This window comes from Protopterus annectens, chromosome 2.part0 (assembly GCF_019279795.1).
Source record: "Protopterus annectens isolate FY-2018-M chromosome 2.part0, PAN1.0, whole genome shotgun sequence".
Lineage (NCBI taxonomy): Eukaryota > Metazoa > Chordata > Ceratodontiformes > Protopteridae > Protopterus > Protopterus annectens.
Genome location: NC_056728.1, coordinates 947,132,835 through 947,146,816, shown reverse-complemented (window position 1 = coordinate 947,146,816; position 13,982 = coordinate 947,132,835). Strand labels below are relative to the sequence as shown.

Sequence of the window (13,982 nt, the reverse complement as noted above, 5' to 3'; positions counted from 1 at the left end):
ATCAGCTAAGTTTGTATGACTGTGAAGATACACAGATAAATGAAAATTACAAAAAAAAATAAATTGATTACCCAAAAAGCTTTTGTAGAGTTGGGAAACCAAGTAAAAGGAATTGAAAGACCACCAAACGAAGAATATTTACATTTTGGAGAAGTACATATGAAGGTCCTGTTGAACATGAAGATGCTAAATGGATAGAAGATGTAAAATAATAAGCTGAAAGGTACAGTTAAGGAAATGTGCTGAACACCCAGAGTGATTTAAACTAATGTAAAAAATGCATGTAATTGGAAAACCCCAGGCCCAGATGCAGGACTTAAATTTTGGTTAAAAATATTAACATCTTTGTACGAAGATATATATTATCTATATTATATTAGATATATATTATCTATATTATCTATTATATAGATATATATTTCTCGGAGGTACAGGCCAACATGGAAGGACTGTGGCTGACCAAGTTCGCAGATGACTGCAAACTGGGCGCCATAATAGACTCTCCAGCCGACACAAGCATCCTCCAAAAGGGCCTCATAGAAACAGACAACTGGTGCCAGAGCCATGGCCTCAAGCTAAACGCCAAAAAGTGTATAGTCATCCCCTTTGGCAAAAACAAAGAGCCCACAAATTACCACATAGGTGGTAATCCATTAAATACAGAAGAAGTAATTAGGGACCTGGGGACCCAAGTTGATAGCAATCTCTCATTTGACAACCACGTGGCCAAAGTGGTTAGAAAAACATTTTATATAGCCCACCTAATCATGAAGGGATTCACATCTAGATCAGGGGAGGTCATCGTGCCTCTTTACTCATCCCTCATCAGGCCCATAATTGAGTACAATGCCCCTTTTGGGATGTACCTTACCAGACACCTGCAGCAACTGGAAAGACCCCAAATGTACCTCACCAAGAGGATCAAGGGGCTCAAACAGATGCCGTATGCTGCCCGGTTAAAGAAACTCCAGCTCTACTCAGTGGCATACCGCCTGCTCAGAGGCAATCTGTGCCTGACGTATAAAGCCATGTCCAACCCGGAATTAATGGACATGCTGCACCTCAGAAAATCCAAATCCCATCGAGCTACGTGCTCGAGGGACTTAAACCTCAGCACTGAAATAATAGGACATGCTGGAGGGACAGATTCATAACCCAGAGGCTCCCTTCACTCTGGAATAAAATCCCAGTCCAGGTTAGGCAGAGTCCCTCATTGACTCTCTTCAAGAGGAATCTTGATGAGTGGATGGGAGATCGTAGGTTTACCCCGGGTATCACTTCTGTGTCACTGTTAGACAGAGGCACAGTATACTAACCTCGAAAAAGGGCATAGCAAAATTAATTTAAAATGGGTGGCGAAAGCCATACACACTCTGGCTAGGCTTATAAATGCCCAAGGGCAGATAGCCTTGTATGAACCTATGAAGATTTATCCATGAGTAAGAAATATTTATAAGCGCACAACAGACAGAGACCAACCTGGCTAACAGGAAAAACAATGCTCCTACTTAAGAGTAAACCTCAAAGCTATAGACCAGTAGCTTGGCTACCGACATATAAACTATACACTGGAATTGATGCTGACAGATTTTATGGTCATTTAGAAGAAATTTCAATTATGGAAATAGAACAAAAGGACACTTAAAGAAAGTAATATGGAGCATAGGATCATTTGTTGTTAAATAAAGTCAAAGTGGATAACTGTAAACGGGGAAAGAATCAAAGTATGGAATGGAATGTCTACAATAAAACATCTGACAGTATCCCACATTCATGGATAAATGAGTGCGATATACACTACACTGATGAACTGAAGCACAGTGACAAACCACTTTGCAGTTAAGTCATGATAAAGGACAAATTATTACAGTGACAAAAAAAGAAGGATATTTGAGGGTTGCTCTTATGCCTTGCCCTTAACCCATTAGGTTGCCTGCTTAACAGATTTGGTTGTGGCTGTAATTTGGGTCCCAGAAAGCAACACAGTGTAAAGACTTCTCATATTGTACTTGTTGATGATTTAAAACTGTATGGCTCATTAGATGAGGTACTGAAAGCACAACTGCAAGTAATCCAAACTTTTCAGAAATTAAGAATGTCAAATGTTATTGATAAAAGTGCAAAATCAACCTTTAAAACAGAAAAGCTACAGCCCTGATAAAACAGCAGTTTAAGACACGAATGTGATATAAATAGTTTAGCACGAGGGAGTGTATAAATGTTTGGGAATTGATGAAGGATCAATAATAAAACATGACAAAATGTGAATGAAACAGGAATATTTCAGAAGAGAAAAATGAATTCTGATATCAGCATTGACAGGAACAAAGTTCAAGCTATAAACCAATTTGCTCTTGCTGTCCTAACTTAAAGTTCTGGAGTGATTTACTTGCCTCAAAAGGTGTTGGACAGATTAGACAGGAAAACAAGGATGCTTCCTGCTCAGGTGATTTATAAAAAAGTCAGTGCATACCAAGTATATAAATTCCCCATTCCGACAGAGGTATGGGCCCCCTTGAAATTGATTACATGTATAGATCTGCAATCGTAGCACTTCATACATATCTGCTGACCTCTCTTGACCCAAACATATTGCACGTTTCGAGGCATAAGAACTGTAAGATGACTTCCCTTCTTAGTCTAGCAGAAGCATATCAGCTTTAAGCATGAATGAAAATCTAACCAGAAGTAGATAAAAATTAGGCAGCAACTGACTGTGGCAAAAAAACAAAACAGAAGACTATACAGGGAGGGATCAGATGAGAAGGCAAGACATGTGGAAAATGCATAATTATAGTTGCAATGACAGAAGACTGCTGAACAACCTCATGTTGATCAGGATCGAACACTGGGATGGTTAAAGAGAGGCGAAATCAAACTAAAAGATGAAGTTAATCTAGGAGGCCCAAGACAGTGGACTATGGCCCTGTTGGTTTACAAAGTCTATTCAACATGTGCTAGAAACAGACCAGTGTAGGTTTAGTAAAAACAGTAACACACCATTGTAGTGGACTGTGACATACTAATGGCAGACGGCCTGTATAGTAAAAGGCATTATAATGTGGCAAGTCTGTTGAACTTGGGATTGTGCCAACAATATAATATTGAGACAGTCAGAAAATACTGTAAACATGAGCCACGAATGGTCATTGAAATTGATGTAGTATACATCACATGGGATCACCCATTAACAATATTTTAGAAATAAATGCAAGAAATACCAGATACAGCAGTGCATGAAAAGATGAGCCAATAAGCACTGATCATTAAAATGGCTACATCCATTGACTACAGTGTGTAGTGTGCAGACAAAGTAAAATATCAGGATTTGCAGGCAGAAATGGGAGCTTTCTGATGCATGCTAGCTGGTCTCACTCACACACTTTTCCGATGCAGGCTTCTTGGCATAAGTGATACTGCAAAAAGCATTGGAAAGCACAAGCATGCTTCTGAAAGTGTTACAGCCAGAACTCTGCACAAATCTGGAAATATAGGACAAATGGCAAGGCATGGAAGGTTGCACACAAAAACAATACATCTAGATACACTTACACATAATGCTTTCCGATGCAAACAAGCCAACTTCTCAAAAGTGAAACTGAAAAAAAAAGCATCAGAAAGCATCTTTGAGACAAAGACTCTGCAAAAAAGCTACAACATAGTGCTGACAATGCACGCACGTGTACACATACACCCATACATAACATAAGCATACAGTCACAATGCTTTCCAAAGCAAGTAAACAGGCTTCTGCTCAGAAATTAAACTAAAAGGATTGGAAAGCAAAACAATGCGTCTCATAATTATAGCACGAACTCTGGACAAAATGGTAAGCTAGACAGGAAACCAGTGCCCTAGAATGCAAGTGCACGCAAATCTATATGCATACACAAACATAATATATCCATACACCCACACGATGCTTTCCGATGCAAGCAAGCAGGCTTTGTCTCAAAAGTGAAACTGGAAAAAGCATCGGAAAGCATGATGAGAACTCACAACCTCTTACAGCAAGAACTCACGACTTAGAGCAAAAACTCTGCACAAAGCCATAAATACTTGAGGCAAACAACCAAAGCTAGAGACTGCCACTACTACATTTACAACTGTTGCATTGAGATTAATGAAATTAGAGGCTATGAAGGCTTAAAATAAAATTTCTGACAATGTTTTTAAAATTACTTGTTTTTGGCAAATAACTGTCAGTTTAGCAATCAGTAACAAAAAGGAGAACCAAAACCAGAGGCAATCCATTCTGCATAAATCTGTACCATTGAGAGGCATAATCAGGGATGTTATCTAAGCTGCACATTGCAGACTGCAATCCATTTGTAAGAATTGGGCATGAATACGCTTAAAACAGAAGAAATACTTGGCTATATCAAATTTAAGACAGGCATAATTTCTATGCTTGGTCCACTCGCACAATTACCATTTAGAACAGAAAACTGCTAAATAGGAGACTGCAACGCATGGTGCAAGTAGAGCAAATAGAGACAAATATTTCCAGCAAATATTAATTCGGAAGCAGCTTGGCAGCAATATGGAAAGAGTATGAGGGCATTAGCACAACTCCTGAAAATGTGCTTGCCCAAATAAATCACTGATCAAAAAGGACTATTTAATGTAGAAATTGTAAAATTGACCTTATCTGCAAACAAACTGAAGATGATACGCAAAGCAAAACACGCGTTCTAGTCCGTCAATATGGTACAGTCCCCAAGATACTGCAACACAGAAAGAGAGTTCCATACACCATGCTGCTGGTTTTTTTTTAATCAGTTTCTGGGTGTGGGATGGACAATGTAGCACTGACATCACATCAGGGGTGGGGCTTTTATTATTTTTCACTTGCATGCTAATATGGCAGTGCTGATGTCAATTTGAGGAAGGGAACTTCCAGAATGCTACTGTAGATTTGTAGCAGTCCTGACGTCATATTTTAGGAGACTACAGGAAGCTTTTCTACAGCATGATAGCTCATTTTTAAAAGTGAAACTAAGACAGTACGGTAAGGCTTTGAGCTTTCAGAACAAAACAGTTTATTTAAATTTTTTTAGAGCTGGACCGCACATTTTTTTACCAGGATCATGTAATAAGGAGGAAAAGGGCTGGCATGTTGAGCATTTACAATTAATATCCCATTGTGTTCCTTTAATATACATTTATATGTATTTCCAAAATATCTTAGGTTACTAATAAAATCCAACCATTTTGGATAGTTTTTAAAGACAAAATCACTACACTCTTGGATTTTAATTATTTTTTTATATGCATTCTCTTACAACTTATGAACTAAGTCAGGCCATGGTAGGTATATTGATTTTTTTCAATGGTTTTAAAACTTCTTCTCCCCTTTACAGTTTAACATTTTATCTTCACTGGCAGTAAGTATGTCATCGCACAACTGTAGAACAGTCAAGTGTGGAAGCTAAGAAAGCTGAATAACTGAAGAACCGATCAAGCAAACCTACAGGTTTGTTTTACAAGGAAGTGACATGACACTTCAGTGTTTATAAAAGGACTTGTTTTTTTCCTTGATTTTTCTGATGATGTCTTGGTGACAATAGGATGGAAGAACTAAACATTATTTGGAGAGGTTTTGCAGTTTGTTTTTTTTTTTGTTAATTGTATTCTGATGTCTATAAAGAGTTTATATGTCAAATTCATTTAATCAGTATATTTTGGATATATTTCTGTTACAGAGGCTCAAACATGATTTTTCCAGTTAGCATTATATAATTATTTAACTAGCATAAAATAGTTTGAATATTAGAAGCAAAAAAGTGCACTCCATATCAGAAAATCCTAAACTTCCATTATTCACTTTTCTGATAAGCGAGATTTCAAAAGACTTGCTTTCAGTGCAAGTGACTTACTTTGGTTTAAGTCTGCCTGATTCCAAAAACTTGCTTTCAGTGTAAGGCCTATATATAAAGCAATTGGAATTAGAATCAGGCCTACTATGATTTCTGTAAGCTATCCTAAGGTTATTAGGATACCATAAAAAAGTTACCCACATTTTTTCCATCTTTTTAATTTACATCATATTAAGTAACAGAGCTGTTGTTTGAATAAAGAGTAGATTCTTTGGTAACAAACTCCTTTAATCTTCTTTTTACATTTTCAAATTGTTTGTAGTTAATTGAGTTATATGACTGTCAATGTTTTAATTTTATTCCTAAGCAATGTTCTCTTCAACATTTAGATTATACTCTAAGTTTTATTTTATAACCCATTTTAGGATTCATAATCATTCACATGGTTTTGTTGTTATTACATTTTAAACCAGATATAGCCCTACATTTAGTAATTATACTTTGAACACGTGTAAATGACGAGAGTGTTAATAAAATATCACTTACAAACAGAATGTTGAGTGATATTATCTATTTGGAAATATTTACTTGTTGGCCAAAGACTCTCTGGCTAAAGAAAAAAACAGTGACAAAGGACATCCTTGTCTAACACATTTCTTAATGTGACTGGCTTTTGAAAGTAACAGTCACATTTTAACACGTTTTACTATCCTGGCTTAACACTTTCACTGTTAATAAATGATTGAGGAAACTCACATTTCTACAGTTAAAACCAAATACTTCTAACGTATAGTTTCCAAAACTTTTTTTTACTTTCAAGACTAAAAAATTATTAGCTCTAAATTAGTACTATTAGCATAAAAAATGGTTAGTGTCTCTTAATAACAAATCTCACTTTCTCTTCATCTATTAACTGAGAGATACTTCTTAACTTTCTTAATCCATCTGCAAATATGGAGACAAATATCTTATAATCAACATTAATAAATGTAATTAGTCAATAAGATGAACAAGCAGTACAACTTTTATCCTGTGTTAGTATCTGTATGAGTTTATACAGAATATTGACATTATGTTGAGCATTAGTATGTATGTTTGTTATTAAATGCATTACTTTGGGGTAAACGACTTGTAAATTTCAGGCCCATCTATACCTGGAGCTTTATTTTCTTTTAATTTTCTAATTTATTCTATGACCTCAGTACTAGTAATCTGTTTTGTTAATTCTTTAGCACTTTCTGGTAACTTAAGTATGTTACTACCAAGAAATGATAGCACTTTAAATCTCATATAATATTTTTAAACTCTTTTAAAACACCTTCTATGTCTGTTATTTTTTGTTATTTTGTAAATATTTAATAGCATTCATCTGGTTGGAATTATTTAGCAATTTAGTTCTGTTAGCTAATTTGTACAATTTTCTAGGATTAATATTACAGGATGTGTGTTTCTATTTTTCCTAAAACTAGTCATTTTATACTCCAAGATTTATTTGTATTTACTGCTTAATGCTTTTGCTATATCTAAAAAAATGCTTCCATCTAACTCTTACATTTGTCTATACTTATTTTATGCTGGATACATGCTGCTTACCCACCTATTTGTATTTATTTCTGATTCATGAACAGCTCTTACGATTACAAAACAAGTATATGTTGTAAGGGTTAGGAAAAATGTGCAGAAGCTCTCAACTTCCTTTCTCAAGAATCACTGGTAAAAATAAATGAAATGGGGGGTGGGGGGGGCAAGTGACCAAAATCGGAAGCAGTTTTTAAATATTACTCTAATTCAGTTAGAAAGGTAATAGAACAATAGTTTTCCATCAAGAAACATTTTGCAAAGAAGAAGAAGAATGTAATTTTAATGCCTGGCATTACTGGCTGACTGTATTCCTTAGTGATTCACCAGAAAACCAAACATGCTATGAGGGGATAGGGAAAATATGAGACAAAATCAGGGAGAGTTGAAAGCACAGTATCTTTCTATGGGTCTACTTTAGGGCCTCAAAAGTTTAATAGCTCGAATGCATATGGATCAAACCATATGCATCGAACTATTAAACAATCGAAATCCAACAAAAAAAAAATACATAAAAAAAATGGAAACTAGTGTAGGCAGGGTTCAAGCCCACCTGCACCCCCCACACCTCCTGCTACTTAAATATACCAACTCCGAGGTCGCACTACATTGAAGTAAATGGAAATCTCCACCTAAGGAGATTGCTGTTTACATTTTCTATGTTTTGCGCTTTCGGTGTACTCGTGTCGAGAATATCGTATTCGATATTCTCAGACTTCGAGCACATAAAGTAGACCCTCTTTCTATGAGGTGGTGATTATGCCATACTCTGAGGGGGCAGGCAGGTAGGGAATTAAAGAATATATGTACTCACATAGGATTTGAGGGTAAGATATATCTGGGAAGAGACATAAAAGCTGTTGAAGTAGTGAATATTGGATGATGTACACTATAGTGTGAAAGGTAAGTGTCAATGAAAGCACACTGGAAGAAAATATTTACGTTTTTTCACATTAAAATAAAATAGATACAAACATGGACAACATCACTAGGAAAACTGCATTATAGAGCAAAGATGCATCAGAAGAGGAAAGAGAACTGGAAAGTGCTCTATAATGCCCACAATCCAGAAATCGAAAGTGTGGAACTTCTGGCAGTTCCTATGCAAGTATCCCACTTGTAGCCTGTCATGCTCGGACATCTGGCCTCAGTATATTTAGAGAAAAGTGTGAATGTGGAATAGGCAGATACATAGCATAAAACATCTAACATGGATAAAGGTACACAACAGGAGAGGAGTTAAAACATAGGAATGACAGACTGGTTCAGAGGTCATCCTTATAGCTATCAGGGAAGAAAACTGGTGGCTGTCAACAGCATGTAGACTACAAGATGCAGAAAACATGCAGACAATGATGACGGATGTTGCATTAAAGCCTGGGTAGTGTGCAAAAGCATTAGAGTATGGAGCAACCTTGGTCTTCCAGCATGTCCAAATCAAACAGGGATAGGAAGACTGCAGAAATGTAACTGGAAGCCAGACTTGAAAAGACGTTAATTATCCCTACAAGAATTGAGCATGTCATTGGACTAGTTCTCATTAACAAGGAATGAGCTGAGGAACAAAGGTGAGCTAGTTTATAGTCTAAAGTATCCATGTTACATTATAGATACCCACCGGACAACACACCTATGATATTTGATGCATTTTGAACTAAATACTTAGCAATTCCAGAATTTTAAATTCTTGAAAATTCTAGTAAATCATTGCTCACCTGAAACTGGGGTTTTTGCAGCAGTGCTAACGGATAGCCCACCATTGTGTTGTGCATTGTCAGTTGTGAGTTCCAGGCTCAGTCTAGGCTTTGGCTGATACTCTCTTCTGGGCTGGGTCGACATATCTCGCAGTCTATGACACAAAGAAATGAACAACAACAAACTAAACTCAGCATTAAAATTTTCATGGAATCAAACATCAAAACAGCTCTTTTATTAACCATCAACATTCTATACACTTGATGGAAAGAAACTCATTACTGTTCAAGAACTGAATGAACAGCACTAAACATTTAAGAAATATGTAAAAGTTTAGTATAATTTATCCAGTTCTTGAAAAATATAAAATAAAAGACAGAATAGGCTACACTTGAAACATTTAATGCAGATTGAGTACTTTCCTCTTCTAGGCTTCCAAGATCTCTTCAAGCTGCGACAAGACTGCAAAAAAGACCAGCATATATAGCCTGAGAAAATGTAAAAAAATTGATAAACAACAATCCTTTGATTTTAGTGATGCAGTCACTTTCATCAAGAATTTATTTTGGTCTCAGAATTCAAAATAGAACTCAACCAATGACAACAGGGGCATGTTATGTTTCTCCTATGTGCTATTAATGTAACAATATGTAACTTTGTAAATTGTATGACATTTGCTTTTGTATCCCGTACGTTATTTGCTGTAAATGTGGAGCTTTTCTCCCCAGGCCTCCGCTGAAAATGGGCATGTGTCCAGTCGGATCTTCCTGGTCAACAAATGTAAAATAAAATAAAAATAAAATAAAAATGTTACATCACAAACAACTGACTGTCTCCCGGTATCCTTTATTGTCAGTAGCTGCAGTCTCCTCCTTTTCAAGAAACATTTAATACTAGCAACCTCAATCAGCCCAGGCTGCACAAGCGGTCACAAGATTTGATATCCGAGCTTTTTCACTTCCGAACATTGTACAAGTCATCTCTTTTGATGTTGACATTCTCCTTTTCTAATACTTAAAAATGACATTTGGAAATGTCTATACAACTTGTACTGAATTTATATAATGTGTACAAGTATTTGACTCAGTGCAAACAGGTGCTCATAAATCTTGGCTTTCAGTTTCCAGCTTTTTGACTAACATAGCAACTACAGCATTTGCTGCAAAATGCCACATAAATCATGTTGGCCAAACTGCAACTAAGCCCCTTGCTCTGTATGAACTGTTAGCATGAATCACATGAATTGACAGTACTGAGAGGTCCCAGGGGGGAAATATATTTATTTACACATTTGTATACTATATCCATTTAGTATTATATGCACATAAAAAACACTCAAAACTCCATATAAATCACAAAAAGTGAAGCAGACACCAAAACATGGAAAATAACCTGTCTGTGGAGAAACTTAACATATGGTGGTGCCTCGAAACATGGTTTTATATTTTTCCCTTTTTTATATTGGGTTTTCTACCTACTGCTGCTGACACGTCATAACTCTTTCTATAGGATTCTCCATTTATGCCTTGATAATGTTTTGGATGTCTTGAGAGTCCACACTGTAGGTTAACCTTATGGCCATCTAACATTTGTCGTGCATGCTGTTCAAGTGCTTATCACTTAGGTTCACACAATTTTCTTTGTAACTAAGGATGTCTCTAATGATGTCTTAAACTAGAATTGTGCAGTAGCCCCTTGCAGAGAACTACAACTTTAGACCTTCTGAAATGGATATGGCTCGAGCTGGCTTTTATGCTAGTTATACGAATCAGATGGCTTGTGATCTATGCCATTCTTCATGCATAGTAAGTGTATGTTGTCATAATGAAGATATGTAATGAGATGTTTTGTAAGTAACTACATACTCCTATTCTTTTTATGCAGCACATATCCAAAAGTGTTCATCACTCCATCATTACTACTGAATGGGAATTTCCAAAACATGTAAAATGTGATCCAAGTTCCAAATAAAAAAAGGTTTTCAAAATTTAGCAGATAATTACTGAGAATTACCTAGCATAATTAGTTCCAGATTTAAAATATAAAAAGTGCAGAAAACACTGGAAAAATGATTAAATACTTAATAATGTTTAATTAAAATAGAGCCATTTTATCCTGACATTCTTCAGTCTACAAAAATCAAATGACTTTCAAATCATGCTTCTACAGCCACATGCAACCAGTCATTTTTATTTATTTATTTATTTAAGTGGGGGAGAGCAATGGCCCCACTGGACCTATTTTAGTCTTAGCCCAGGGATAGTCTTAACTGACTGCCTCCCTTCAGTAAAAGAGTAACAGTGAATTTCAAATTTAGCAAATGTGAAATTTCTGCTTCTATAACAAGTGGTGCCATTTTATTTCAAGAGTTAAGAACCTTGTTATTAGCACCACCACAAATATTTGTTTTCATCACTCACATCAGCTGACATTTAAATACAGGTTTGACACTTCTGTCATCAGTACCAGTGACTCAAACAGGTGAAACATCATGAAGATTCTGATCTCTTGTATCACTAAGATGTTCTGATATACATTGTTTCTACTGTCGTTTAGTTTTACCCACATAAAAGAGGAGCACAGACAGTTTGCTGAATATACCTCAATTTAGCATGACGTGAAAAGCCTGTTAAAGATACATTTCCTTGACTTTTCAGGTATACAAAAAATTGTTTAAATTAATGGACTTATGAAAAGCACAACCACCATATCTTTGTGGGCCTACACATATTAAAATGTTTCATGAATGTAATACACCAATTATGTGCTCCAAAGGTGTAACCTAGCATTCCTGAGTTTTTTATGTCACTCCGGTCTTTTCCTAAATATTTTACCTACCATATCAAAATCACATAAACATGAGCTGGAGTTTTTCCAGGCACTTATGATGCCTCATAAATCAGCATCATACAAAGTGACAAATCACAATAGAAATTCTGATTTCTCAGACCTGTAACAACTTTCGTCTCCATTTTACAAGTATCATAAATGTGTTTCTCTAATACAGCCTTGAACCACAGACTTCTCTATATAGCAAACATTAGTCTGATCAAAACCAGACTTTAATGCTGTTGCCCTTCATGCTCATAAAATTGATCCTCCTTTGCTATTGTAATTGACAGCTACTAGGATATAATAAACTGTTGTAGTTCCTTTTTTGGGGGGGGGGGGGTCATACTGAAGTAAGGGATGATGGAAACTCCAGACTTTCTAATGTAAATCCCCAAAAAAGGAATACTGACAATCTACAGAGCATATACATTTATTTTGAGAACATACACTGCAAACAGGATGCATAAATTCAAAAATTTATTGAATACAACTCAGTTACATCACCATATAAAATTATTGTCAATGAATCACTCACAGATAGGAAGACTATAAAATTACTGTTAAAATGTGTTTTTCTTTTAAATAAGGCAAAACACAAATGTAGCTTTAGCTGCGTGCCCCCCCCAAGCACACCTTTCATCCAATTTGAGTATACAAGTGTATGGTTATAGCCAAGGTGTTTTATGTAAAGGTTAAACTTATTTGAGTAAAATCACCACTATATTATGTTTTCTCTTATAAATCAATATAAGACGCACTATTTTTAAACAATGACTGCAAAACAGTATCTAAAATATAGTTAGATGGTATGTTACCCAAACCTTCTCATAATAAGTCTCTTAATGTAGGATGTAGCAAATCTTCCTTTTATTTAGGCAATCCATACGGTAATAAAAAATATAGAAATTCTACAATTAAAGAAGTTAAAACTGTTTCATTTATTAATCCCTATCTAGAAATACTCAAACAGCAAAATGTCTACTCCAGCTGGTCTCATTTTCATTAAAGTACTGCATGCAGTCAAATCTAACAGCAGAGTGCTGCCTCCTTGGTTGACTCATCCAGTAATTACAGATTCATTAATAAACATCTCAATAAGTGCTTGCAGTTGTGTTTTGACATGTTATTTTTATACTATTCTTGTCTGCTAGTGAAAAAGCATCTAAGCTCACATGCTTTAACAAAGTGCACAGCCTCTCTGTTACTTACCTGCCTTATAAATTTATACATACTGCTAGTAGCCTAGATGAGGAGGTCAAAGCCAGAATCAGAATGGCACAGAATGTCAGTGATAGTGAATGCCAAAGAAGCTGAATAAGAAGTTGCATAAAACAGTGGTACAACCAGTACTACTGTATGGTACAGAAACCTGGGCATTAAAACCAGAGCAGCTGAGGAAGCTAGAGGTGATAGAGATGAAGTACCTGAGATGGGTGGTGGGATGCGCACTATAGGAAAGATGAAGAAATGAGGACATCAGAGCAGAAGTCAAATTAGCTCTAACTGCAGAAAATGTCAGAGAGAACAGATTGTGGTGGTTTGGGCACTTGTGCAGAAAAGCAGAAGACAATCTGGTGAAGAAGATTTGGGACAGGCAGGAAGAAGGCAAGTGGAAATTATGGTATCTAGCGAAGAGATGGATGTATTGTTTGAGAAAAGGACTGTGACAATCAGGCATGACTGTTGAAGATGTTAGTGGACAGTAGAATTGACAGATTGTGACAGCTGCACAACACCCCGACCCCATGTAGAAAATGGGAAGAAGGAAGTTGATTATGATGACGGCCTCTAGGCTGGGCAGAAACCACCAACCCAAACATTAACATGTCTGTGGTATAACAGCAACATTTACCCACATCTTCTCTGGTTCTTTCTTGCACTGGCAGCTGATCCAGAGCTCTACTGGTCGGGAAGAATGATTGCCATATCTATAGGAGTCTAATAGGAAGACCTTCAAATCTGCCTTTCCAGGTTCTAGATCAACCTGAGAGGGGACAATGCCTTGTAGTAACAGTAGACAGGTGATTGCATATACCCACCCCAGCTATGGATGCCCTT

At 36.3% G+C, this 13,982-nt stretch overlaps 1 protein-coding gene across 3 annotated transcripts in view; it reads right to left on the bottom strand.

Annotated features, from left to right (window-relative positions):
- SH3GL2 (SH3 domain containing GRB2 like 2, endophilin A1) overlaps positions 1-13,982 on the bottom strand; it is a 2,269,193-nt gene that overhangs the window by 48,438 nt on the left and 2,206,773 nt on the right. For all 3 annotated transcript variants that reach the window (XM_044061202.1, XM_044061204.1, XM_044061205.1), the window contains exon 8: positions 9,113-9,246. In XM_044061202.1, the coding sequence (XP_043917137.1) occupies positions 9,113-9,246 (134 nt within the window). The remainder of the gene's footprint in view (positions 1-9,112; positions 9,247-13,982) is intronic.